The sequence below is a fragment of the Plutella xylostella genome, chromosome 2 (genome assembly GCF_932276165.1).
Source record: "Plutella xylostella chromosome 2, ilPluXylo3.1, whole genome shotgun sequence".
NCBI classification, from domain to species: Eukaryota; Metazoa; Arthropoda; class Insecta; order Lepidoptera; family Plutellidae; genus Plutella; species Plutella xylostella.
The window spans coordinates 1,443,452-1,471,058 of NC_063982.1; the positions used below are offsets into that span (position 1 = coordinate 1,443,452).

Sequence of the window (27,607 nt, forward strand, 5' to 3'; positions counted from 1 at the left end):
ATACCACGTGGTAGAAAATTTCAAAATGGAGACGGCAACACCGTTTTAATTTGACGTGAGTTCGCGTTGCGCCCTGTCGCTCATTTTCGTGATTAGAAAATTACAAAAAAACTAACCGCGTACGGTCTAAAAGGGACTGTATTTATCTATAATTGTGCTTATTACTTAGTGCTTCTGTGTGTACACGCAAATTCAGGCGCCTTCAACAGCTGCAAACCGAAATACAGGTCAGTGGATTATGGCTATGTCTCAATATTCTTTGATGTCTTTATTTGGATGCTGCCGGCTCCGGGTTCTGTCCAGTGGTGTCGTATAGCCAAGTTCTACTTTATAAGTTGCAGGCTTAACACTTTTTAGGAATCTATAACCGCGTAAATACGTGATATTGTGTGTAATAAATGTTAGATAGCGGTGCTAACGAAAGTGTAGTTTGGGTAGCTTTCCGTTAGTTCGTGAATGTATATCTGTTTAGCGGTCGTTGCGTGCGTCGTAATCGAGATAACGAGTCGGAAATATAATCCTAGATTTCTAATGACGAGCTGTTGTGTTATTTTCCCAGCAATTGTGGTTTGCCGCCAATCCAATCAACGCTATACAATAGCGTGTATGTACTAAGTAGGTTTATGTACATGGAGAAAGTGTGTTTGTTTGCCCTCTTTCACGGCGGCAGGACACATTTTGGTATACCTACTTACTTGGGAAGAATTAAACTAAGAAAAAAGTTAAGTATTTTTTATTAGGTTTCTCCAGGAATTATTTTTATGCTTAAGTACTTAAAAAACTTAAAATTAGCCAGCAAATCAATGTAATTTAAGTAATAAATTGATAGAAGTACAAAAACAAACAACCTTTGCACTGTGTCTGTATTTTAGCTGCCTATTGGTTGACCTAAGAATCTGTCCAGTGGTCCAGTACAATATTAAATATTACCTCGCACAAAGGCTAAGCATCGCTATACAGTGGGGTAACGCGGTCAGCGTCTTGGATACCCTACCCGACAGTGGCAGCGATCTGGCCAGCATCTTCTTTTTAGTTTAATTTTATATTAGTTAGTTTTAGTTAGGCATTAATAATTATATTAATCAAGAAGTACTATGTAACAAATAAAATACCGCCTGCGCGGTTAAAATATGAACCTAGTAAAGTTATTATTATTTCAATTGTTGATGTTTAGGTTTGTACATCCTCTCTGTTTTACATTCAATTGCTCTCAAATATTATTGTTTATTTATTAGATATTTTTAACTGTAACACTCATAGGGCAGTCATTACAAACCTGGTATAAACTTCTATTCTATTCTGAGAGAAAGCAAAATTCCTGTGGCTCTCTTCAGTGGAACCTTTGTACAAAAAACAACAAAAACAAACACTCACACCTTGTACTAATGTATTCCCTTGCGTTGTAGGCAGAGGTGCATTGCTGCACCCACTTTTCGCCAGTGTTATGTTAGTCCCAATGTAATAAGGGCCAGGCCTATTGCCATTTTACGGGCACATCCAATACCCGAGAACAAATATCTGTGTTTAAACAAATATCTGCCCCAGCCGGGAATCGAACCTGGGATCTTCGGCTCAGTAGTCAAGGTCACTAATCACTACGCCATTCGGTCGTCACCTTTGTACTATCCCCTTAATTTCAGCTCAGCCAGCCTAGCTCCTGAGTAACTGGAGCAGCAAGCCTGGGTGTTGCAATAGCTGAGATAGGAGCTATGTATCTTCACTTCACAATTTGATTCTTTTTGATTCTTTACAATTAAAGTATTGTATGTTTTTATCGACGACCAAAAATTTGATTAATCAGAACCAATTGACCCCATTATTATTGAGATTAAGTAGACTATTAAGAAATGTCTACTTACAAGTTAAAACTAAAAATGAGTAAGCACATACAATGAACAAGCAGTATTGTATATGATTAATGTAATGATAAGTTTAATTACATTACATAAATATTAAAACTTTATCATTATTTTATATGAAACAACTACTAAGATAAGTCATCAATAAAAGTAATTAACTATCTTGAATTTACCTCATAAAGTTTTAAAATGGACAAGTTATAATGAAAACAGTTATTAACTGAGGAAACTTTAACTTTTATTCTGGTTTTCTCATAAATGATACTTAATAGGGAATATGCGTAATTTTTTTTTATACTTTTATTGGATAGTTTTACATCACTTTATTATAGTAAAAAAAAATTCAACGCCAAAATAAGTAATTTAAGGTATTTTAAAGAAAGTTAAAAAATTACAACCATCACGACCACTTTGAAATTCCCGTCAGGATGGCGGGCTGTCGTGACGTCATAATCGTTTAATTTCACGGCTCAGAATAATGAGTCCCGTCAGTCGGCATAGATTTTTTACCTAATCAAGTAATCACAGAGTTCTTTTGTATTTTCAACAAACCAATGTTGTCATGGTAACAAACGAAAAAGGAAGTGTATAAAGTGTGATCAGTGGCTGTTTTGTAATGGTAATAAAGTGTGACCAGCGGCTGTTTTGTAATGGGAGCTCGTAAATAGCTGCTAGTAGCTCTTTTGAAATGGGAGCGCGCAAACCAGAGGGCCTTTGTACACAATATTACGCTATTAAGGCAATATGAATATAAAGTAATATTTGTATTGTATGTAAGTACTTACTGTAACTTTGGTTCTCAGTAAGAGAGACTAGGGTTAGTGGGTCATTCTATTCTATTATCTGTGGGGGTGTAAGAACCTGCACCTGGCTCTCTTGAATGGAACCATTGTGCATATCTCAAAGGTCTAAACCCCCTTATCTAAACTACCGAATAAGAGTATAAAAATATATGCATATTCCCGGGTTCCGCTCATCTGGCATAATCTTTATTGACCAAAACTCATTTCGCATAACTCGTATGGTCTAAACTTTTTTGGCCGAACCATCACTTTGCCAAGACTTATGTGGCATAAGGCTCGTTTCGTCTAAAACTCTTTAGGAACAATCTTTAAACACCTAAGTTTCGTTTGCTCAAATTTATATTCGTCTATACCTATGTATAATCTTGTTTCTCCTAATGTTATCTTAATAAATAATATATTAAGTATGTAGTAAATGTACAAATTGTGGTATTTTTCTCCTACATCCCGAAAATCACGATATTGTATGATCAAAAAATCGAAAGTTAACGACCAATATAATTATGACAAACCCCATGAGATCGAAACCTAAAAATAGGTGCGACGACGAGCAAAGCGAGGAGGAGCGTGTTAGGTGCACATGTTCATCAAAACCAAAGCGGAGCGCAGCGAAGCGGAGCGGAGCGTTTTCCAAACAGCGGAAACAATACAAGGCACCAGTTTGCGCTATGTAGGGAGACGCTCCGTCAAAGTTAAAGCCAAACGAATATTATTACTTTGTATAAACCTATGCCATAGCATTATTAGGCTATTCAAGATTTGGCCATACCATTATTAGGCTAAACAATGTTATGCGAAATAACTTTTTAGTAAACGAGATTTATGCCATACGATTTTCGGCGTAACGAGACTTTGACCAAACGTTACTATGCAATACGAGATTAGGCAAAAAAATCTTATGCCAAAAAAGGTAGAACCGCATATTCCCTAATATTTGGGCACACGGCTCTCGACTTTTCAATAGTCTTTGCTGTCCTTTTCCGCAGCTGGCCACAGTTTACTCGTTCATACTGCGTAATAAATTTAATGTGTCCAGTTCTTCTGATTACGAGAATTCTTCCATAACTTAATTTAGAAAAAAATAACAACTTTTGAAATATACTAACGACTGCCATTATAATCTAAAAGTAGAAAGAGCAACTTGTGTCATGTTCATGTCATAATACTTACAATACAAATTTAATTTTATTGTGTTGCAATATGGAGCATATTTGAGTGGCTCGTTGACTAGCGAATGGCTGTTTAGGCCTCATTACAATAGAACAACTAGTGGCAGCCCATACACTACCAAAAAAATTTATAAAAAGTCCTAAACTTTGCAAACAAACAAGCATATCAAACAAGAAGTGGAGAGGTTATAGGAGGCTAGGATCTACTCGTATTGGAAGAATTTTTATGTGATCCATCGTATCTGATCACAACGAGCATCACAAATACTCGGTGACATTAACATTTCTTTGTTTACACTTGACATTTATTTAACTATACGCAAACGCAAAGAAGTTATTATTCTGAGATTGACATATAAAGAATTATGACGTCACATCCGCCCTAAGAAAATGGGTGACGTTTCTCGGAAGTTAGAATTTACCGAAGTTTTTTTGTACTTTTCAACTTCATTTACTTGCTCAAAAATAAATTATAATAAAAAATAATGATGGAGTCGTAGTTAAGAAACAAGAAAGTTTATTATAAATAATATTTGACCTTTATTTGAACCACTTGCATATTCCCTATTATTTTCAATATTAAACAAATAATTCATTTAATGAAATAACCATAAGTTATAACCACAATACTTAGGTAGCTGCTTACTTATTATGTAGGTAATTGAAATAAGTACCTATGTTATAGTCTAACAATGCTAACTTTTTTTGTGTGTGTCGGTCCAAAATACCAGCCAGATTTAATGTCATTTCTTTTTCACCTAATTGGAGGCTGCTTTTTGGCAATTAGCCCAACTTTGTAAACATATGTACATATTTCTCTCTGTTACCTTTATAAGTTTATATATATGTTTATGTCCAATAAAGCATATTATAAAATGTAAATAAATAAATTGTAGGCTTTCCCTTCTACTACATGCTGCCTTAACTACATTTCCTCATAGTTATTAAACACATACAAACAATTAAATGTATTGTAATTTATTTGTATAGTCAATAAATAAAGTTGTCATGTTTAAAGATAAATTTACATTATAAATACCTAATGCAATTAAATTACAATTTATTCATATCACATATTTAAACACATAGACTCAAAAGGTAGGTGTTAAACATACTCATATGCAACTTAGGCTTAGGCCACACAGTGTCTACTGCATATTGCCAGATAAAAACGACCGAATATAAGTAATTTTATTTGTAACATTAGGCTTAATTCCTAACAACTGCCAAGTATGCCAGTCCACTGGTCATTCGGATAATTTTATTGATGGATGTTATTAAGGTACCATGCACACTTAGTTGGACTAGCCACAAGCCTAACTACGTCACTCGTAAGAATTCGTCCCAACTTCACCGGTTGCATACCGTATCGGCGTGTCGCAACAATTCCAGACTATGTCTATTAGTATTCGCGTGCATCTAACTCGCGGCCAAGAACGTTTAATTATGATTTCAACGATGGCACCTACGCACTGACGGTGCGTCCGGAACACTGAGATTAGAAGTGGTAAAAAATGTAAAGTCAAAATCTAATCTATTATTCCACCCAAAGGTTGTCTTGAAAAAATCGCTTTAAGCGATAAGACCGCCGTTTTTGTGTCCATCTGTTAGTGTATGGAGCCGATGGTCCCGGGTTCGATTCCCGGCTGGGGCAGATATTTGTTTAAACACAGATATTTGTTCTCGGGTCTTGGATGTGCCCGTAAAATGGCAATAGGCCCGCCCCCTATTACATTGGGACTAACATAACACTCTGGCGAAAAGTGGGTGCAGCAATGCACCTCTGCCTACCCTGCAAGGGAGTACATTAGTACAAGGCGTGAGTGCGTGTTTTTTTTTTTGTTTTTTTCTGTTAGTGTATAAGTTTTGTAATTTATTTTTTGTTTGTGTCCAAATAAATAATATTTTGATCTCTCTCTTCTACTATCTATTCTATATAAAGGAGCATACTTTTATCATAGAGTGTTTTTAGAAAATTACCTATGTTTTAGATCCTATCATTAATAATCATATTTTGTACGTTTTTTTTAGCTTTTTCACAGAAACTTGGGTTATAATTAATCACGTGACTTTACTATGAAGAACCAAACATTTTTTTCGCGAATTTGCAAAAGTGGTTTATAATTAACCCCTTTTGGCTTACTATTATTATTGTTATTTGTGTAAATTGTTTTAAGTCAATAAAGTAGTATTCTATTCTATTCTATTCTATTCTACATATACCAATTTTGCTACTACCTGTATAATATATTTGAAAGGATTGTTCGTTGTACTCAGATACACTTCTCTTCAATACAATGTTTTATAGTGTGTGTCATTTATTGTGTTATAATATTTTATAATATCACAGTGACAAGGTGAGGACATTTAGTAACAAATACGTAGGTAATATCTGAACTGAAGTGCAGGGTGAAAATTTATCATTGAATAAGTCAGGTTCTATTATTTTCACACCATCTTGAGTTGCCTTTAGTAACTGTACACAGGAACTGGGTGTCGATTTCATTGAAATATCCTAACCAACGATAGAAATCCCCGACATTCAAGAGTAAAAGTCGCAAACTTTTGAACGGCTCTGCCGATTTTGATAAAATATGGCTTAGAACACTCAAGGTAACATTACCTATGACCCTGAAGAATCAAAACGAAAATCTGTTCAGTCGTTTGGGAGTTACGCTACCGCAGACAGATACAAACACACAGACACGTTAAACTTACAAAACTCCTTTTGTCACCTGGGGTTAAAAAATGAGATAGTATAAGCCCTAAGGCATTCCAACGACACATAATATTACCACCTATTTATAAAAAGATTAATAAGGCAAGCCTAATACTGACGATCATATATCATGCCATCTTTATTTTTTTCATCCGTCAGCAGTACGGCTATATTTAGCAGGCGCGTTGACGACAAAATAATTATATGGCACACACGTGCCTGCTTATACTTAGAATCGATTTTATTTATAATTAGTTATTTAGGTATAATAATTCATCAACATCAGCCAACGAAACTTGGTAAGAAATTAATCAGGTTAACAAAGATTTCCACCAAGGAGCGCCACAACACTGTTCTCGGGCTTCCTCATCCAGCAACAACCGGCCACCTGTCTAAGGTCGTCGGTCCAGCGGGCCACGGGGCTAATTTAGGGCATTTTTTTTTAATCGGTCAGTTTTGTTTCTTAAATAGGCAACAAACAAACAATGAAATCTGTCGTGTTTATACTATTAGATGTAGTATAGATTTCTACCCAAAGTTTACCTAAGCCTGATCTAACATTATCTATACTATTCTATAGGTGTTAGCACCTGCCCCTGCGAGCTCATTGTGCTTCCCTTGAGATCTAAACTTCCTTCATAAGCTTGGACCATTTCCCACCACGCTGGTTCATTGCGGATTGGTGGGTTCACACATCTAGATGTGCCGGTTTCCTCACGATGTTTTCCTTCACCGTAATAACACTTGGTTTACAGGCTCTGCCAAGCTAGGAGTTGGATGACCGTGTGTGAGAAGTCCCCCACACATTACCTACTATTGAACGAAAGGGTTTAAGCCTAGTATAAATTATGTATTTCAGAGTAATAGTACGATGAAATAGGCCCACTGTGAATGAAGTATTTCAGAGTAGTGGTGGTGTTAATGAATTAGGCCCACATTTATTATTATTGTACGTAAAGGTGTAAGCTTACTATGAATGAAGTTTTTCAGTGTAATAGTACGATGAAGTAGGCGACACTTCAGCAGGCGAAGTCGCTGCTGAAGCTAGAGTAGGCTATTTATAACGCCACCGAATTAGATATTGAAGAAGTGTTGCGTTTCGTTTCGAGTTATATTTGTGTGAATTAGATTAATTCGATTTTGGGTTGACCACAAAAAGTGTTTAGTTTAGCACTGTATTTTTGAAGAAAGCATTATCTAACTAATCCATTGTAAGTGGGTGGAGCGCCTAAAACACTCGCGAGCAATTAAAAACTTCCAGTGACTTTGCAACTAACCTAGTGGGTGGAACTTTTTACCCGACTGCCGAAGGAGGAGGTTTTTCATTGCTCGCGAGAGTCGCAATTGTATTATTTATGATGAAACGGTAGCTGTTATGTGTACTGCTGTAGGTATAGTGTACAACTACTGACTTGATCAATTTGTACATCAATTGACAATCATTTAGCATTATGTGTTGTTTATGTACTTTGCAAGCGCTTCCAATCAGCAGTTATGTACCCTATGTAGTAAATAGGATGCTGAGATGTTTCGACGGCGTCGACGAATGAACGGATGGTGCCGTGGTTAGTGTCTCTGACTCCTGGTCCATCGATCGGTCCTAGTTCGGGATCGATCCCGGCCGGGACAGACAGTTGTTTATAAACAAACTAGCTGTTCCCGGGAGCTTCGCTTCGCCTTAAAAAGTTTTCTTCGGGGGAATTCCGCAATAAAAAGTAGCCTATGTTCTTTCTCAGGGTCTATACCACCTGTATACCAAATTTCATTCAAATCCGTTCAGTAGTTTTGGCCTGAAAGGGTAATAGATAGACATATGTAGTTACTTTCGCATTTATAATATTAAGTAAGGAATGTTATTATTAGGATTTCGATAACCCTCGGATGTTCCTTTATCATTTACCAGTATTCACCCGTAGCTGCTAACAGGTGTCTCCCAAGAAGCGCTCTTTAGCTATAAATGTACTTATAAATGTGTAATCTGGTAAAGAAATTACATCAACCATTTTAAGTACATTTAAGACCGCGAGGTAAACTCTTTAGCCGAAAGGTGAGCGGGATTGAAGCGTTATTTCTACGGAATAAGCAATTCATAAACGACAGCGGATAGACGAGCGAGAAGATTGAGCCTGTAAGAGATCGCTCTCAGCGATAAGGCCGCCTATTGTACATTAATTCTAGTCTATAAGTATGTTTTTTTGTATGTCTGATTTATGTGGTTTTTAAAACTCTCGTATTAAATTGACCACCGGGATCTTGAACAGCCTAAAGATAAATCCTCCAATGAAAACACGTTTCTGAAATGTCTATGCGAAAAATTATGCCTTAGAATTTATTTTGGAAAAAGAAAAAATATTGTCTGTGATTTTTAATATTTGCACAATAAATAATATAACAAAAATAATAGTACTTAATTTGAAACTAATCCGCCCTAAACTAAACGCGTGTTTTACAAGGCCCATACTTGCATACTGCAGTCGGCCCATTCACTCAATAGTTTACCACTGCCCACGTAAATTAAATAAACTCGCACAATCTCATTGAAAACGCTCAGCACTCCAAAATACTCCGGTCAGTTCTCAACATTCATACAAAATTAATTCACCAGTATGTCGATCGGTTAACCTTGACCGGGTGACCTGGTGGCCAGAGGTCGCGCGTTCGAGTCCCGACCTGCCCCAACTGCGTAACTACGCAACACGAAAATAATAATTTTGTACCATCGGATTATACTGGCCCGATTTCAAAAACCATATTCCCGTGCGCAACTCGCCGTGTGTGCGAGTGTGTTTGTAGTGAACAAGCGGGCACGCTTCAAGCGGTTTTAAGCTTTAAGGCAACGACAGTAGTAAGTACTTTTGAGTTGGCACTGGAGACAATTTTGATGTGATTTAATTTACGTATGTCCAGTCGTGGCGGTTATACATCCCATTGGTTTTGGTTATGTCACTTAAGGCGCTCCGCTCATTGCACGAGAGTCGAGGCGACAAAGCCTTAACTATATTTTCTACTAGATGTTCCCGCGCGCTTCGCTTCGCCTTAAAAAGTTTCGGGATAAAAAGTAGCCTATGTTCTTTCTCAGGATCTAGACCGTATGTATACTATACCAAATTTCCTTCAAATGACAATGGTCGTTTTGGGACCTATGTCCAATAAATATGAGTCATACATCGTTGGAGCTCTTTTCAAGTGAGCAAAAAAATATTATAACGACAAATCCGTATAAGTTGTCCATTTTGAAATATATTCGTCGGAAGGAAGTATTTTTCTATGGCATTGCACTCTCTCTCCTGATGACAGTTAGGGCGTAGTACACGTAAACACATATTATTAAAATGGGAGAAATTATTTTCAACTGGTTTTATTAACTGAGATAGTAAACAAATATAATATTATAATGAATGATGATCATTTTGTTATAAAAATAAAAAATGAATGTGAAAAAATTACAAAAACATTAAAATTACTGAAATAAAATATAAAAACTTTCAAGGTACGATTATTCTAACTGGACAGTAAATTAGGACTAGCGCTTCCGTTATTCATAATCTGCAAAAAAGTACCTTTTCAACGACGTATGACTCATTTCTATTGGTGATGGTCCCAGCTTCCATATATTTGTGCCCATCATCATTTCATCGTCACCCCGTGACAAAAGTCCCAATGTCCCAAAATAAAAACAGATTAAAAAAAAAAACATTTCATTCATATCCGTTGAGTAGGTTTGGCGTGAAAGAGTAACAGACAGACAGACACAGTTACTTTCGCATTTATAATATTAGTTAGGATGAGATTTGGTACTTTTGTCGCTGGAATTTTTTCATTGCTCGTGAGTGTACAAGGTATGTGGGGAAGTCCCTAAATCTTGGCCGAGACATCTCCTTCGGTGAGTCACTTGGCATAACGCCGAATAGATCAAATGGGATTGTCTGAAATGGCCGTTTTCAAGTAATTTTTGGCACTACCTTAGTGCCCGAAGATACAGCGTACAGTCATCGCCGATGGAATGGTATTTTATTGACCATTTCGTCTTCTTAGACGGCACACTGCCGAATGCTTGTATCTGTTGTGTACGTTTCTGGTGAAAACACGCATAATATAACACCCAAAAAGCATCTGCGTTGTACATGAATACCATTTCGTATAATACTTTTTACTTCTACTTGGATATCTTTAAAACTTACCGAATACATCTATCAACCTTTAGTTATTTATCAAGGTATAGCCCTAATATATAACCCTCCAGTAACCACTGAATCTAAATGCAGGCATGCCTCGTTGTCTAGATAGCTTTAGATAGTCTAGGGTTTATTTCGGCCCGTTAATATCGATTGCTGGTCTAATTCGCACGATGACCCGAATAAACAGTTAGGAACTAGCAACGTTACTTCTGATTTTAAAAAGAGATTTTAATATTTGAAAAATCACGACTTTAACATTTGGTCGTTGCGTGTCTAAACTATATAATTGAGATTTACGTAATTATATCCTGTATGATTTCAGATTTTCACACTTATACCTTATCTAGTACGGTCAGGTGCAGATAAACCTGACCCCCCTCTCATAGTAACAATGCTTCTGAGGGGGGTCAGGTTTCTCTGCCCTTTGCTGTACCTATCAATTGTATTTGTTATTAACTTTTTACACGTTTAACTTTACTTCGATGTTCATCGCACTTGTAAATCATAACGTCTCGACAGCAGTATGACAAAATCATGACTAAAACATCCGCAAACTTCGCGATTTTTTTGCCCAAAGTCAGATCAATTGCAATGAAGTAGGTAATTGCTCCCAATTATGTTTTTGTCGCTCAATCTATTATTCCCTTTAAAAAAACTATTCAACTGAAACTGTTCTCATTTTGTTTATCGGAGCCGAGCGGTTTTCAATTCAAAAGTCGAACGCAAAAAAGTTTGCATCCTTCCTGCTTCCGTATTGGTCGGTTCGGTTTCCCGCGCTTCTGGTTTGCGTATAAAAGGTGGAACCCAAGGGATGTCGGTCAGTCGTGGGGTGGCTTCCATCCCCTACGGTTCTAAATTCGGATTGGCGACGGGTATTTCGGTAAGTAAATTCCTCATTAAGTTAACACTTAGTACTACTTATAATTACCTATTCATTTTTAGTATAGGATCTGGACATGGCAACAGAAATGGATATTGTATAATATGCCATAGATTAGATCACTATAGCTGTAATTTTAGTTCTATTGTGCGAGACCCACCTCAGTGGGGCAACATAACACCTCTTTATTATGATATGATACGAGTTCATATGATACCAAAGAATGCAGACTAATTATGGTATCAACGGGACACCAACGAAATGCATTTATAAATGCCACTACCACTATTTAGACTTGATTACACTCACGAGAGTCACGAGCAATGAAAAAGTTCCAGTGACAATAGCACCAAATTACTCCTAAACGGAAAAGGCTTAGCTTATTGACGCTGTCTGCTATTTTATCGTATATGTATACTGTAAATATGAATAGTCCACAAATGGACATCTTCCAACACTTGAGGGTTATTCCCGTAATCTCCACGCTTGGTAGTTGGCTTTGAGATATATCATGGGCAATGAAAAGGTTCCACTGAAAAATGCACCAAATTACTCCTAAACGGTTAAGGCTATCTTAAAAAAATACGGGGTCTTTTGGTGTCGGTATTTTGTGAGTGGAACTATTTCATTGCCGGTGAGTGTATCATTATCATAACACATCAAAATCATTTCACTCAAGAAAAAAGAACAAAAATCTGTCTTTAAAGAAATACCTCAAACGTCGGAACCCGGGAACGTCGTCACAGCAATCAAAGCCACTTAACCACTACGCCATACATTCGTCCAAAAAAAAAAATTAACCTACATTTACACACCCACACGAGTCCGTCACGTCTGCGTCACACATCGCTTAATCTTTGCCCCACGCAGCGTCGTCGTTAGCTGCAGCCAACGTAACGATAACGCTCGCGATAGCACTCTCGTTACGCGGCCGTTGCGCGCGCCACGCGTTCGTTCGATTTAAAAAAATAATAAATTCGAATTTCGAATTCAATTGTTTGCGGCCAGTTTTTATTTTTTCTTGTAAGTTGATTTGTTACGTTGGTGTTGTGTACGTTTTGTGTTTGTGAATGTGTGTGTAATACCAATTATAATAAGGTTGAAGAGGTGGTTAGTATGAAAATTATCATATTTCGTTGGCGTGTTAAATGCGCTGATTGGTCGTTTTGTATCAAACTGGCTACGCTAGAAATTTGCATTTTGTTGCAGTGGTTTTTTTATGTCTTGGCTGTGTTTTAATGCTTTGATCTAACTTTTTGTGGACTAGAAAACAATATTAATTATCGGTGATTACTAACCCAAAGTTGTTCAGAATGACACAGCACAGTATAACTGATTATGCTTATTATTATTTTATACTAAATAAGTATAGCTACCCCATATCGTCTTACAGTGCCTCTTTGCAACACCCTGTAGAGTTATATCCTAACTAATATTATAAATGTGAAAGTAACTGTGTCTGTCTGTCTGTCTGTCTGTTACTCTTTCACGCCAAAACTACTGAACGGATTTGAATGAAATTTGTTATACATACGGTCTAGACCCTGGGAAAGAACATAGGCTACTTTTTATCCCGGAATTCCCACGGGAATACTTTTTAAGGCGAAGCGAAGCGCGCGGGAACAGCTAGTTTTAAATAAGTTTATTCATACATAGTTACACAAACTTTTTAACAGAATATAAATAAAACATATAACGGCACGTTTGCAGAGATAACCTACTGACACGTATAAATAAGATTCGCTACACTGTGTAGTTGTAATGTGTAATCTTGCAGATACTGTACACTCATTCATGATTGATATGACCACAAAATACAATCGCGTTGAAAAAGTTAAATTGAGAACAGCACCAAATTCCTCCTAAATGGAAAGGGTTACCTTAATGACGCCTTCTGCAATATTGTAGTACATTTAACAGAGCATCAGGATATTTCCAACAAAAAACGATAAAATTTCATTCGAATTTTGATTAAATTTTTAAAAATTTTGGTCCGTTTTGTGTCATCATTTTAAGAGTGGAACTTTTTTATTGTTCGTAAGTACCTATAATACTTTATTGACACCAAAAATACAAAAAAAATATTACACATTGTAAAATACACATCAGAAGATGGCTAAAAGCGATCACTTTCAGGCAACTTTTGGGTTGAAATATCTAAAGAGCAGCTTTACATATTGTATTGTACCTAAATAAATTGAAGAAAAAAAACTATTAATTATGTGCTTGTCACAGGATTCGAACCTATTTAGTCTACATTCAACCCTCTATTTACCGAACTCCGTCAATGCAAAGTCTATCATTATCTAGTTCCTGCTTAGATGTCCTTGCGTAGGAAAATTATTGTTTGTCGCATAATAATATTAATATTACAAATATGTTTTACCTTTATTAATATCGAAACTAGGAAATTGATTAGGAAAATTTTCAAGGCCTACGGATTTATGAGGATTTAAGTACTATCTTAACAGAAGACTATTTGGACCTTACTACAAAAACTTTGACAGTATTTAACAGATGTTTACTGCTGTCAAACGCCTACAAAATCTGTCAAATTTCGATTTAAACACTAGTAATCAGGGTTTAAAGTTTTTTGTGGTAATACAGTTTATTTTTAGTAATTTACAATAGAAAACCGCTTATAAAGATTTACATTACGGATAAAATATTATATGAAGACGGTTTTTATTCGCGAATTACTGAATTTTCGTGATTTGCCCACGTATTATGTAGAAACACAAATTGGACACCCTGTATGTATATGTATGTAGAATACTGATTCAATGGTGATCCGTAACTAATTATAATTCTAGCAGGGTCCCGTCCCTATAAATCATTTTATTTTCCTGTATTCAACCTTTTGACATCCTTGATACGGGTTTTTGTACTGCGTTGGTCAATATGATTTGACCTTCGATAGGGTTAACAATCACTAAGCAGTGTTGCACGGGGTTAGTCCCGCTATGGTATAGTCCCGCTATGGTATGGTCCCGGTATGGTCACATCTGTCAGATCCATACAAGTTACGTCAAATTTGACGAGCGTGCAACGGGTTAGTCCCGCTATGGTATGGTCCCGGTATGGCACCCTCTTAAAATACCTATCAAAAAGTCCCGCTATGGTACCCATCTTTTAGATCTACTTTACAACAGTACCAAAAACTGAAGGGTACCATAGCGGAACTTTTTGATAGGTATTTTAAGAGGGTGCCATGCCGGGACCATACCATAGTGGGACTAACCCGTTGCACGCTCGTCAAATCTGACGTAACTTGTATGGATCTGACAGATGTTTGACAGGCGTGCGACGCTGCTTATGGATTGTTAATTTCTAATATGTAGGTAGGTGGTACTGTATGTAGCTGGACATAGGCCTCCCGCAATGAGCCCCATAACACTCTGTCCTCAGTCGAGTCGACCGCATCCAGCCAAAACAATTAAACATTGACTAAGTTTTTAACGGTAACGAATTATTGTACGCCCGCTAAACTTTGGTGCGATATTTATCAACAAACACGATAAAATATTCAGTTGTTTACTTATTACAAAAGTAGGTACCCTTGCGTGGGTTTCACGTACATTTTACTGTTGTTATGATAGACCCAATAGAAACTAGAGTTAATATGATCATTTGGTAAAATTAACGTCACCAGAATATGTAACAATCGAACATGGGATTCTTGGCACAACGCAGTTATTAACCACTATGCGATGCCACGCGTTAGAAGCGTTAATTCCAGAATTTTCCGCGCAATCAAAGTGGCGTCATGATCGCGAACAAACTTTGGCCAATGGTATTAGTCTGTGCCGTGATGACGTCACAATACCACGCTACGCTTATCTGTGGTTTAGGTTGCGTCGTTCTGTTTCATTCTTTATGTCATGTTTAAATAAGGTGTTAATTTGAGTGATGCCAGCCAGGTGTATCTGTCTTTCTCAGGAATCATTTTCGTTCGATTTGTCATGTACATTTTTTCATATACTATAAACTGTCTTTGTTACTGATTAAGTAATAAAAAAAAACTATCCATAGTAGTAGGTTTTTTTTTCATGATTACATTACTGTATTACACGAATATAACTAGGAAGTATATTGGATAATGTATTTTTGGCGCACAGTAATTCGTCGAATGAATCATGTGTGTAATCGGTACGTAAGAATAGTGAGTCACTTTCAGTACGTTTTGGTCACTGGTTATTCGTTACCAAATGACACAAATAAATATTTTATCGATTGTAAAATTATACCGTACCGTACCGTTACCCATAGTGAAATAAAATTTTCCCCAATGCGTATTTTTACCATGTAGAACAACATAAATTCATACTTATCCCCTTTTGGCATACAATACAATGTTAACAACATCCTGTATACAGACACCGACACACATTGTAGCAGCTACTTGCAGCTAACATCGTTTATCGCCTCGATAACGATAAACGGCCGTTATTGCGACAAGTTGATAAACGTGTAACGATAACGAATCAGCTACATTTTAATTCCTGTTTTGAAGTGAAGATAAAAGTAACTTATCTGTGATCGAAGTAGGTAAACCTTTTGAGTACTGTTGTGGACACTTCGAAGGTTTATTGTTTATAGCTGTCCCCGCGCGCTTCGCTTCGCCTTAAAAAGTTTTCCCGTGGGAAATCCGGGATAAAAAGTAGCCTATGTTCTTTCCCAGGGTCTATACCGTATGTATACCAAATTTCAATCAAATCCGTTCAGTAGTTTTGGCGTGAAAGAGTAACAGACAGACAGACAGACAGACAGACAGACAGACAGACAGACAGACATACAGACAGACAGACAGACACAGTTACTTTCGCATTTATAATATTAGTTAGGATTAGGATGAGGAAGAAAACCAATAGAATCTTTGGCAGCTTAATCGAGTGTGTCTGACTTAACCTGACCAATAAACTTACTGGGGGAAAAATGCGATTACACCAACCAATAAGAACAAGAAACTTTCGTTTTATGATGATACGATTCTTTCATACGATCTTGTCTCCATAAGATTCGATCTACCTGCAGATCGCATTCCATTGAATCGATTCAAAAGATCGGTAGATCGTATTGCCGTGAATTGATCTTCCAAAAGATCGATTCAGATCGGGCATCCCTAGTATATCCGTTATTTGGCACGTTTTTTAACGACTTTCAAAAAAAGGAGAAGGTTCTTAAATCGTATGTATGTATGTTTTTGGTGTGTGCCTCTACCAACTTTAAGGTAGATACAATCGGCATATTATTATGAAATACCGACCAATTGACCCACTAAGTGGTTATCTGTAGATTGAAATCACTTATCAGGTACTCACATTCTTTGTTTGTTATACAGGATGTTCTTGAAGAGTGGTATATTAAGCAGAAAGGGAGTGACTCATGGGGTCAGTGGTTCAGGATTTTCAGGACTAGTTATAAATAAAACCGGCCAAGTGCGAGTCGGGCTCGCGCACAAAGGGTTCCGTAGCAGCAAAATTACAGTTAAATCAACCTATCTCAAAAACTATAAGAGATACTTTGATCAAACCAAAAATCGTTGAAAGAGTTAATTAGCATGCATCACCTCTATTTTTTTTAGAATTTTATACCCCGTAGTTATAAAAATAGAGGGGGGGGGACATACTTTTTACGACTTTGAGAGCTGATATCTCAAAAACCGTTCACTTTAAGAAAAATGTTTTTTAGAAAACTTTATATCATTTTAAAAGACCTTTCCATTGATACCCCACACGGGTATGTACATCGAAAAAAAAAATTTCATCCCTCAGTTACATGTATGGGGGGCCCCACCCCCAATTCTTTTTTTTACTATTTAGTGTCATATTTTTGTAGCGGTTCATACAACACATATTCCCATCAAATTTCATCACTGTAGTACTTATAGTTTCCGAGTAAATCGGCTGTGACAGACGGACAGACGGACAGACGGACATGACGAAACTATAAGGGTTCCGTTTTTGCCATTTTGGCTACGGAACCCTAAAAAACAATTACAAAGGTTATGTTACCTATAAATAATTACTTTATTTTTTATGTTCGCGAAGTACAAAAAATATATTATTAGTTAATGTTTTTATAGCTATTTATATTTCTACTCGGTTTAACCAAATATTATTATTATTATTAAACGTTACATTATGTATGTTTATACGTTAACTTCATGTTTCATAGTCAAGTTATACAAAGTAGGGCATGCAATACCGCAATACCGGTATTCGTAATACCGGTATTAGGGACAAATTTCACGCTTTTTTCAATACCGGTATTGAAAGTTAATACCGGTATTGAATTAATACCGGAATTGGACTTTTTTAGGCTATAATAAAGCGATTAAGATATAGTATTCCTATGTACTGTGAAAGCGCACTTGTTTCCAACCGTTTGATGCAGTATTCGGCCGTTTGATATCTACTGTTGACCATGCGTAAACGGACACTGGATGTAAAAATAATATTTTTTTGTAAAATTTAAACTCTAATACTCAATTCTCGTAAAAATCTATTACAAAAAACTGAATTTCATTGCTTTTTCTCCTTTTATTTTGACGTATACGACCTTTAATAACAATATATGCTATTTATTACAAGGAAATCTAATACCGGTATTAATACCGGGATCCCGGTATTGAGTTGCAATACCGGAACTCAATACCGGTATTGAAAATAGTTCCGGTATTGCATGCCCTAATACAAAGACAACCTTCTACTGTGTCTAATAAAAGCTTCCATCATCGATTTATACGCCGCATACCGCTAGAAAAGAAAGGAAAACATATTTCTATATAATGTATACAATGTACAGTCAGAAAAATACATTATACATTGTTCTTAAAATCCAAAGAAGCCTAGCGGCCGCCCCCCAAATCTGTTATCGACGTTGACAAACTCGTTTAAGTCGCGTTCCCCCATTCACAGCGCCGTATTTGTGCCAAATAGCGATATAGTGACGTTTATCTTCGTCGATAACGAACCCGTGTAGCGGCAGCTCGGCATGTATTATTCGATATAGGCAAAAAGTTGAAAAGATGCTCGAGAAGATTCTTTCGCTATTTCATTCCTCCTTATATGACAATGGACAAGTATTTGTAAAATTTTACGTCCAATAAAGTGATATTCTATTCTATTCTATTCGACTTTGTTAGTTTCATGTCGTCACGGTAAGAAGAATAAGATCTCTTTCAGTCTAGATTTAGCTCGTGATTCCTGAAACCGTATTCAGCGTATTCCAATTACGGCTTTTGTATATTTTTTGCATGTCAGGCAAGATGGCGGCCTTGACTTTTCATCGTTCGTTGTGGATAGGCTCAGTCACGCTACAGTGGTTAGTAGACTTGGTAGTCTCACAGCCGGTTTCATAAGTGAGAACCTCAAGTTGGCAGGCCTTAAGTTTGATACGCAGCGCTTTGATTAGCTGAATGTCCGCTGAGCAGGACTTAATTTCATGCTTAGTTAGATTTATTCAAATGAGGAACTGGACATATGCTATGGCTCTCAATCTTTTTCCATCCGTGAAGCATTTAGCACAAAAAACTGAACTGAAGACTTTTGAAACCAAGTTTTACTTTTGCATAGAATTGTACATACATCGTAGATTTACATGCATGTTAGCACCATCGCCTCTTTCGCTGAAATTGCTGAAGTTTGAATAGCACCATGATTCCAAGAAATCGTTTAACAAAGTTGGCTTCTATATTTAGAAGACCTTAAGCTATTGGAGGGTTCCCTATGCGGAAAAACTGTTATGTAACCTCAACAGAAGCTTTGGATTTTAAAATACCATAATAGTACGAGACATTTCATGTGGCTTATGAAGTAAGTACAATACAAAACAATAACTTAAAAATAAAACAGTACAAAGAGGCGAAATAATTATATAGAAATCTCTACCATTTGCATGGAAGAGATTGAGTACGTAGTTAATAAGTTTTTTTTTTTAAAAAACACGGAAAAACTTATTCGTACCTCAAGGTGCATTTTGGGTCCTCCAGTATTTATAATTAATCTAATATATATTTTTCGATGACTAATATGGAAATTATGTCATTGTAAATTCTCACAATAATTATCCAAATCTGCCACGTCAAATGTAGATAATAATTATAACGGAAGTCGTTTTAAACATATTACATCAAAACTTAATAGATTGTCTAATAAACCACTCCATGGTCACCCAAAGGGCAGCGCGAATTAATTATTCTAAATGTGTGTATTTGCATATATGAATAGAGTTTTAGACTGAACTAAATGTTTGATGGGATGCAACAATTAAGTACAAAATAAGTAGGTACCTATTCTCAATAAATAATCAAAAAAACTATTTCTTCTAGACTACCTTAGTAAGTAACATTTCAACCTATAAAGACCATCTTCTAGTTTATCCGTGGTAATGACAATGACCTTACGAAAGCGGCGGCGGCATTGGTCAAAGCCTTGAACTTGTTACGTGTAGAATAATAAATACAAGATGGCCGTCCATTTGTCATGTTATCAATGAGGTACTGGGTTTGTGTGATTTTAACGTGACACAAGGTGGTATAAGTGCTACAGGATGTTGCAAAGAGGCTTAAGCCAAAATGTTGACTTGAGGTTGTCATTCTAAACCAACTTTGTACTTTTGTACCTATTGCAAATTTGTGAAAAAAACCCTATTGCAAAATGTCACGTGACTACCAAAGTTTCTATGAAATTCTCTTATGGTGAATTAATTTAAGTTGTTCAGAATGAACCCCCTGAAGTAGCTCACTATACAACTTTTGGAACACCCTGTATAGAGGACACAGCGGACAGGCAATAAACAGCAGATGCCTCAGTTGGTTTGAATGAAAAAGGTTGAACTCTGAACCTTTTGTCTTTGTAACTTAAAGATTGTTCTTTCATAAAGAAGTTCCAGAGCTCAACCTTCCTCATTCAAATCAAAGGAGGCATCTGCTGTTTATTGCATGTCCACTGTATTAAGACTAGGATTAATTGCACTCATTGCGTATTTTAACCACAATTTTAGTGTTAACCAGTGCATTGTTTGTAACCAATTTGACATGACCTCCAAGAATTCAGGCGTTGCGGTCAGGCAGACCGTCTACAATGCCTAGTTTTTACAGATATAAGTAATAGCTGTAAACTATTGAATCGGAAATTAAATATTCAACAGCTTGACAATGAAGTTTTCAAATTTCTTTGATGTACGGTGGTGCACCCCAAGGAGTGAGCCTGGAGCCTTTATTATTCATGTCAAAATATTATGTTTTAGTATTTTTTTCTCCTAGTCTAGATAGGTACGCTAATCAGTGCGATCTGAACCTCTTCTAAGTCCTAATTCCTCATTTTTGTGTAAATCTAGCGTCTGATATAGCCTATGTTACCTACATTACAATAACTAAGTTTTCACTTCTTTCGTCACATAACATTGAAAGACTTAACCATAACATTCATAACACGTTTAATGTTTTCTTAAATACGTCTCTCTTGACGCTTTGTGACTTAAAATCATGTATATTGATATATTCGTACGGCCTTCGTCCGAGTTGTGATACATTGAGAATACCGTATTAAATAATGATGTCACATGAAGTATTGTTAACAGATTCCGTTACTACATTGATTACATGTTTAACTATTCACTTGTCTTGTTAAATAGGTACCTTCCTTTATTATTTTTTGTCTTATAAATAATGCGTTATCTTTTTTGTATTAATTCTTTTTTCTCCTTCTCCACAGATAGTGAAGAGCTACGAAGAAATGGAAAGCGTCTTCAGATAATCTCTTTATAAAGTTTATAAAAAGCAGCCAATGGATGCTAGTTAACCCGAAATACAATTTAAGTCAAACAAACTAGTTTAAGCCTAAAAATGTCGCACCATCTAGTGACAGTGTGCATGTTCTGTCTCCTCTGCGCATCCCATAGCTCTTGCGACAGTCATGTGAAAAAAAACGAAGACCTACTCCAACCCAAATTCATAGACACACTAAAAACCGACCTCAACGACCATCAGTATACAGTCGAAAACGTCGTCAAAAGAAGCCCAAGATATTACCAGAAGCTCGCCAAAATCAGAGGCAACAAAGATGCGATAGACAGGAGAAAACGGGAGGTTAAAAATGTGAATGCGGCAGGGTACATAGAGAAGATCTTCAGACTGTACGGTGACAGTGACAGTATGACGATGAACTTGACAGGACTTAATAGGATGATTGAGGATCTGGACCTGCATAGGCTGGTCGAGGGAGGGGTTCAGAAGACAGAGAGTAAGGGTATCTACATGCCAACTGGGATGAAGGAAGAAACTGCTAATGTGAGTATTCATTTGTGTATTCTTAGATTTCTGTAATATATTTTATCACTGAGTGAAAGGATTGCTATCATGCTATATTTTTCAAAATATAGACAGTCTGTTTTTTATCAGTAGTGGGCTGTACAGGGTGCGCGATGCGCCGCCATTGATATAATAATGAGTAGGTTATCGGATATGAATATAAAATTAACCAGTAAAAAGCTTTGATCTCAATTTTAAGTGATACTTGGAATGGTAAAAGTTCCACGCAGTAAATAAATAATGACCATTAACATAACTGTAACCGAAGAATTCTCCTTATGTATTCGGCTTCAGCCTTGAAACTTTATACGATATGACATTGAAATACCAACTTTATTCCTCATCCAGCCACGACCGGCCCCCTGCTGCCGCTGCACGGGTTCGTTAGCGACATAGATAATCGCCTCTGTATAGGGATTCGCCACAAATACGGCGCTGTGATTGGTGGAATGCGCATTAAACGAGTTTATCGATGTCGATAAGGAACCCGTGTAGCAGCCGCTGACTAAGATAGTCCTATGTTTATCTCATGTAATGTGCAATATTGTTTTCCAGTGCCTAAGCAGCGAAGATGTGGTCACCTCAATAAACTCCCGGCTAAAACCGGACCACAACCACAATCACGAAGAAATCGAGGAAGACAAAGAAACAGACTTGATCACAACACACACACTCCAAGCTATATGCCCTTTGCTCCTCTACCAGCGAGTGGCAAACACATCCTTAGAACGCACTGGATGCGTCAAAGAAACCAACCTGCCCATCAGTAGACGAACCGACATTCGAGACCTAAAACCCTTAGAAAACGCCTACTCCAAAAACAGCTACGCAGTCTGGCTATACTCGTCCTTAAGTATAACCGCTATAAGCGCGTGCGGGTTGCTAGGTGTAGCGGTCATTCCTATAATGCACAAGACGTATTACAACCATTTGCTCCAGTTCTTAGTGGCTTTAGCGGTTGGGACTTTGTGTGGTGATGCCTTGCTTCACCTGATGCCTCACGCTATGAGTCCTATGGAGCACGAACATGGGGAAGTGGCTGAGCATGACCACAACGATGGCATGTGGAAAGGATTGGCTGCCATGCTAGGGGTAGTGTTTTTCTACTTCATGGAAAAAGGTCTAACAGTTGTGGTCGAATGGAGGAAGCGTCGCCAAAAGTTGGAGGATGACAAACTCCCGACCAGGGTTAGGGTGTTGAAGGATGAGAACCACGGATGCGGCTCGGGTTCCGAGAAACCGCAGGCAAACAATTCGTCGTCGACAAACGCTATGATGAAGATATTCAAGAAGGACGAAAAAAGTGATCCAACAACTAAAACGTGTAAGCATAAATACTCGGAATACCCTTACTGTTACGACGAGATAGAGTCAGATACCCATGACGATCACCATCATAGGGACGGACAAATACCGTCAAGTCCCAAAGCTAACAAAAAACAAAATAACTCAGTGAGTGTGGTGTCATCGAATGCCCTCAATCCTGATGGTAAGGAAGGAGAGCCGACGGCCAAAGACTGGCTGCTGAAGGCCGAAGCCACGCCAGCGGTCGTCGAGATGAACAATATAAAACACAAGGAGGATGGCGCGAAGGATTTGAAAGATGGCGACAGTTACACTGTCATTTTGAGGTTAGTATTTTGGGTTGGCGCCCAACGTGGACCATTTTACTTATTAATTTACTTGTAGGAAGTTATAACTAATTAATTCTAACCATACCATAGTCTTCATAAAACTCCAAAATGGCTACTTTAACTACTTATACTTATTTTGAGGTTACAATTTGATTTGGCGCCCAACGCGGACTGATTAACGAATTGAACCATACCCTTATTTGTTTAATAAACTGGTTATCCAGTAATTAATAGACAGACTAACACCCTATTTCTTCATTGATAAATATGGCTTACACGAGAATATTCTTTATTTACTCAAGATCAACGACATCGTAAACTTATTCTCGGATAAGACTTATAAATCAATGAAGAACTCGGGCCTTAAAACGTAATTAAACTCTATAAAGTTTTTGTTTCAGAAAGAGAGATAGATAATTGTACCTCTCTCTTTTTCACATAACATTTCTTACATTAATTATAACCCCTCCCTACCCCCACAGGGAGCACTCCCGCACCCACCACGGCCACTCGCACTCGCACGGACACGTGCACGCGCCGCCGTCGTCCATGTCCTCCGTGGCCTGGATGGTCATCATGGGCGACGGGCTGCACAACTTTACCGACGGGATGGCTATAGGTAAGAGACGGAGACGCTAGATGGCGCTGTCCGTTGATATTGGCGCGACTTTACCGACAGCATACTATACTTAAGCAAGAAGTTCATTAGGTGGTCGCTAGATGGCGCTGAAGTACTCGCACGGGCACGTGCACGCGCCGCCGTCGTCCATGTCCTCTGTGGCCTGGATGGTCATCATGGGCGACGGGCTGCACAACTTTACCGACGGCATGGCTATAGGTAAGAGACAGAGACGTTTATCGGGTGAGAAGTTTTGTAGGTTACCGCTAGATGGCGCCAAAGGTACCATTTTACCGACGCAATGAAAGGTTCCTGTGGGCATATGGTCATTATGGGTGAAGGCCTGCCGACTTTACCGACGACGGCATTGGTGTAGGTAATTGACGTAGACGTTCAATGGGTGAACGCTAGATGGCTCTGTCACTTCATAATGTTTATGATGACGAACAGATTCATCTGGAAGTTTCCTATCACATTCATAAAATATTCCAAAAACTTATATAAATTTATAAGGTAGTAGAATTAACAATAATCCGGAATTTACCTATAAAAGGCATTACCTGCATTCTAAGAACGCCTAATGCAATAAAAATTCTAAACATCCCACTGCCAAATGTTCACGGAATAAAATTATGAGGAATGCCTCATTATCTCGCTCGCTAATCTTGGGTTTCTTGGAAGAGTCAACACATTATTATTAATAACTGAAGTAGAAGTTCGCAAACCTTTTGGCTCAATGACAAGTTGTATATCTTGGCATCAACTTTGAAGGCTGGCTTACGAAAATAAATTAGGCTGTCTGGTAGAGATTGCTTTTAACGATATGACCTGTATTTCTATTCCGTGTTCGCTTTTCACAAGGTATTCTATTCATCGTATTTTTGTATTGAATACAATTGAAGTGTGAAGGTTATAGCGATTCACGGATATACCTAGATGCTGTTAGAAACTGACTAACTTAAGTGAATTTTACTAGGCTCTTTAGTCATATGTTTAGATATATTCTTATATTGGATTTGGTCTTATTTCTTTATGTTTATAACAATATTCCACCTGTTGCACATTTATATGTGCAAATATGGCAATGTTTTGCAATGCAGAGTACACATAAATATTTGATTCTTTTTAGTAAATTAATAAAATATGTTCTTGAAATTTTCAGGTGCGGCCTTCGCGTCCAACATAGCTGGTGGCTTCTCTACTGCCATCGCAGTGTTGTGCCACGAACTGCCGCATGAACTGGGTAAGAATAATACTAATTTTTATAATCAGTCAATAAATCATCGTCCCTTACTGTACATAAGTCACTCGAGCAACACAGCATTAGGCCCTGTCTTCCTTATCCAGTTCCTATCGTCTGCATGTCTTAACTTAAGACTCTTAAGGTTGACGGTACAGAAGAGGTTGACTGCAAGGTGTCTCATGCTATCTTTGCCCGATCGCGGCTGCCCCTGTCTGACCTTTATCGCTTCACAAATTAATCTAATTTATTACTTAGACTATCTTCTTACTTCGATACCTATCTACCTATATTAAGCCTTGTATCCACTCTAGCATGCTCAAGCGAATGAGCCGCTCAACGCTCTAGTGGAGACGGCTGAGCACGCACAGATTTGCGTCTCCACTTGTAAGGCTCGGCCAAATGGGCCGCTCATTCGCCTGAGCATACTCAAGTGGATACAATACAAGGGAATTCCCCTGTAAGAAAGGTTTTACTTCACGTGTGTCTAACAACATTTTCCCTCCCCAGGCGACTTCGCCGTCCTGCTCAAAGCGGGCATGTCAGCCCGCCGCGCCGTCTGGTACAACGTGGTCTCCTCAGCGCTGTGTCTGCTGGGCATGGTGTGCGGCGTGCTGGCGGGGCACGCGCCCAGCGCCACCCGCTGGCTGTTCGCGGCCGCCGCCGGCATGTTCCTGTACATCGCGCTCGTTGATATGGTTAGTTTAGGCTTTTATAGTAGCCAAGAAGTACCGAAGACTGCCGATAGATGGCAGTTAAGCGAAATAAACCAATCGTGAGCGCGCAATTCAGCAGTATTGCTATGAAGTCATAAATCGCGGTATGCAAAAACACAATAACTCACCCTCATAACGGTAACAAGTCACTATGGTAAGCTTATTGGACAGTTACCTTACCTGAAATTCATCCAGACTCTGTATAACAGGCCACACGTACACTCCTTTCTCCGTTACCGAAGGTTTTTAGGAAATTTTTCTTTTCCGTTAAGTTAAACATATTTTTTCTTTTCACAGATGCCAGAGTTATCGACATCGCACAGCAAAGAGGGCACCTTCTGCCAGTGCCTACTGCAGCTCATGGGGCTGGCCTCAGGCATCGGAATAATGCTGGTCATCGCCATGTACGAACACGACCTTAAAAACTTATTCGGTTAGTCTGTGAACACTGGCAGCTAATTACCTGGCTGAAAGAACAAGTTTCCAGGCCGTTAAACAAAATTAAAAAAAGAAACTAAACTTATCTGTGAACAAAATGGCGGGAACGAAAATAGAACTGTCATTTCTTTTCTACATCGAAATAATTTTGCGCAACTCGTTGTGAAAACTTTGAAGATATTTTAAATTCAGTGTCTAAATAAAAGTGTGTGATACCAGTGCTAAAAAATATTTAGAAATTAAAATTGTACTCTTGTAACCCTTTGAGGGTTTTTTTTTATATGAATAAGGTGAATTATCAAAAATGTGATGTATTAAAAATACGTGTAAAACTTAAAATGATACTTTGGCGGTATATTTTATACCGTGTTTAGGTATTGCTGTATTTTTTTCTTCTCGAATATAAACAAAAACAAATAAAATAGGTACTTAATAAATAACACATACATATAAATAACATACTAGTAATCATACTTTAAGCAGGTACGATTTTGGATGGCATGTAAAGATCTTAGTAGATTTTTATATGATTGCTACTTACTTATATTAAGGATTAGGATTTAGTAAAGTCTTCAAAAAATGAAGCCAAATTGTTGGTTTCACTTTAAAAATATTAAGTCGACAAATTGATACAAAATAAAAACTTAACTTTTAAGGTATTTTTGTATGAAATTGTCGGTTGATCAAAGTTCCAGCATAAAAGATTGTTTTGGTGACTTAATTATTGTTCCTATATTATAGTAGTTTTGTTAACTTAAATTACGATAAAATATACTTGCTTACATGGTGCATACTTAAGTTTCTTTATTTAATTACTGAAGCATTTGTTTTTATTATTGTCTATTGATAATTGTATTACACTACATTACCAATCATTAATTAGTCATTAAAAACGTTTGAGAATTATTACTGTGCCAGCAAAAAGGCTCTGACTCAGCATTTGTTGTGTAGAAATTTATATAGTGCCGGTAATTCTGGCAGAACCATACGATGGTATGTTCGGTAATTTGAACGAAAGAGACAGAAAACAGAGTTTA

The 27,607-nt window shown here is 37.5% G+C and overlaps 1 protein-coding gene across 3 annotated transcripts; it reads left to right on the plus strand.

Annotated features, from left to right (window-relative positions):
- The first annotated feature begins 29 nt into the window (after positions 1-29).
- Positions 30-27,582, plus strand: LOC105393921 (zinc transporter foi). Of its 3 annotated transcripts, XM_048628415.1 has the most exons (8): positions 30-227; positions 21,328-21,902; positions 22,479-23,554; positions 24,040-24,127; positions 24,347-24,395; positions 25,339-25,419; positions 25,927-26,114; positions 26,430-27,582. In XM_048628415.1, exons 2-8 carry the CDS (start codon positions 21,459-21,461, stop codon positions 26,568-26,570), a joined length of 2,067 nt encoding a protein of 688 aa, XP_048484372.1. In that variant the 5' UTR covers positions 30-227; positions 21,328-21,458; the 3' UTR covers positions 26,571-27,582. The 3 variants fall into 3 exon arrangements, with proteins under 3 accessions (XP_048484372.1, XP_037968154.2, XP_037968167.2); XM_038112226.2 differs by lacking the exon at positions 24,347-24,395 and having other exon boundaries at positions 24,040-24,176; XM_038112239.2 differs by lacking the exons at positions 30-227; positions 24,347-24,395 and adding an exon at positions 11,223-11,608 and having other exon boundaries at positions 24,040-24,176.
- The last annotated feature ends 25 nt before the right edge of the window (positions 27,583-27,607 follow it).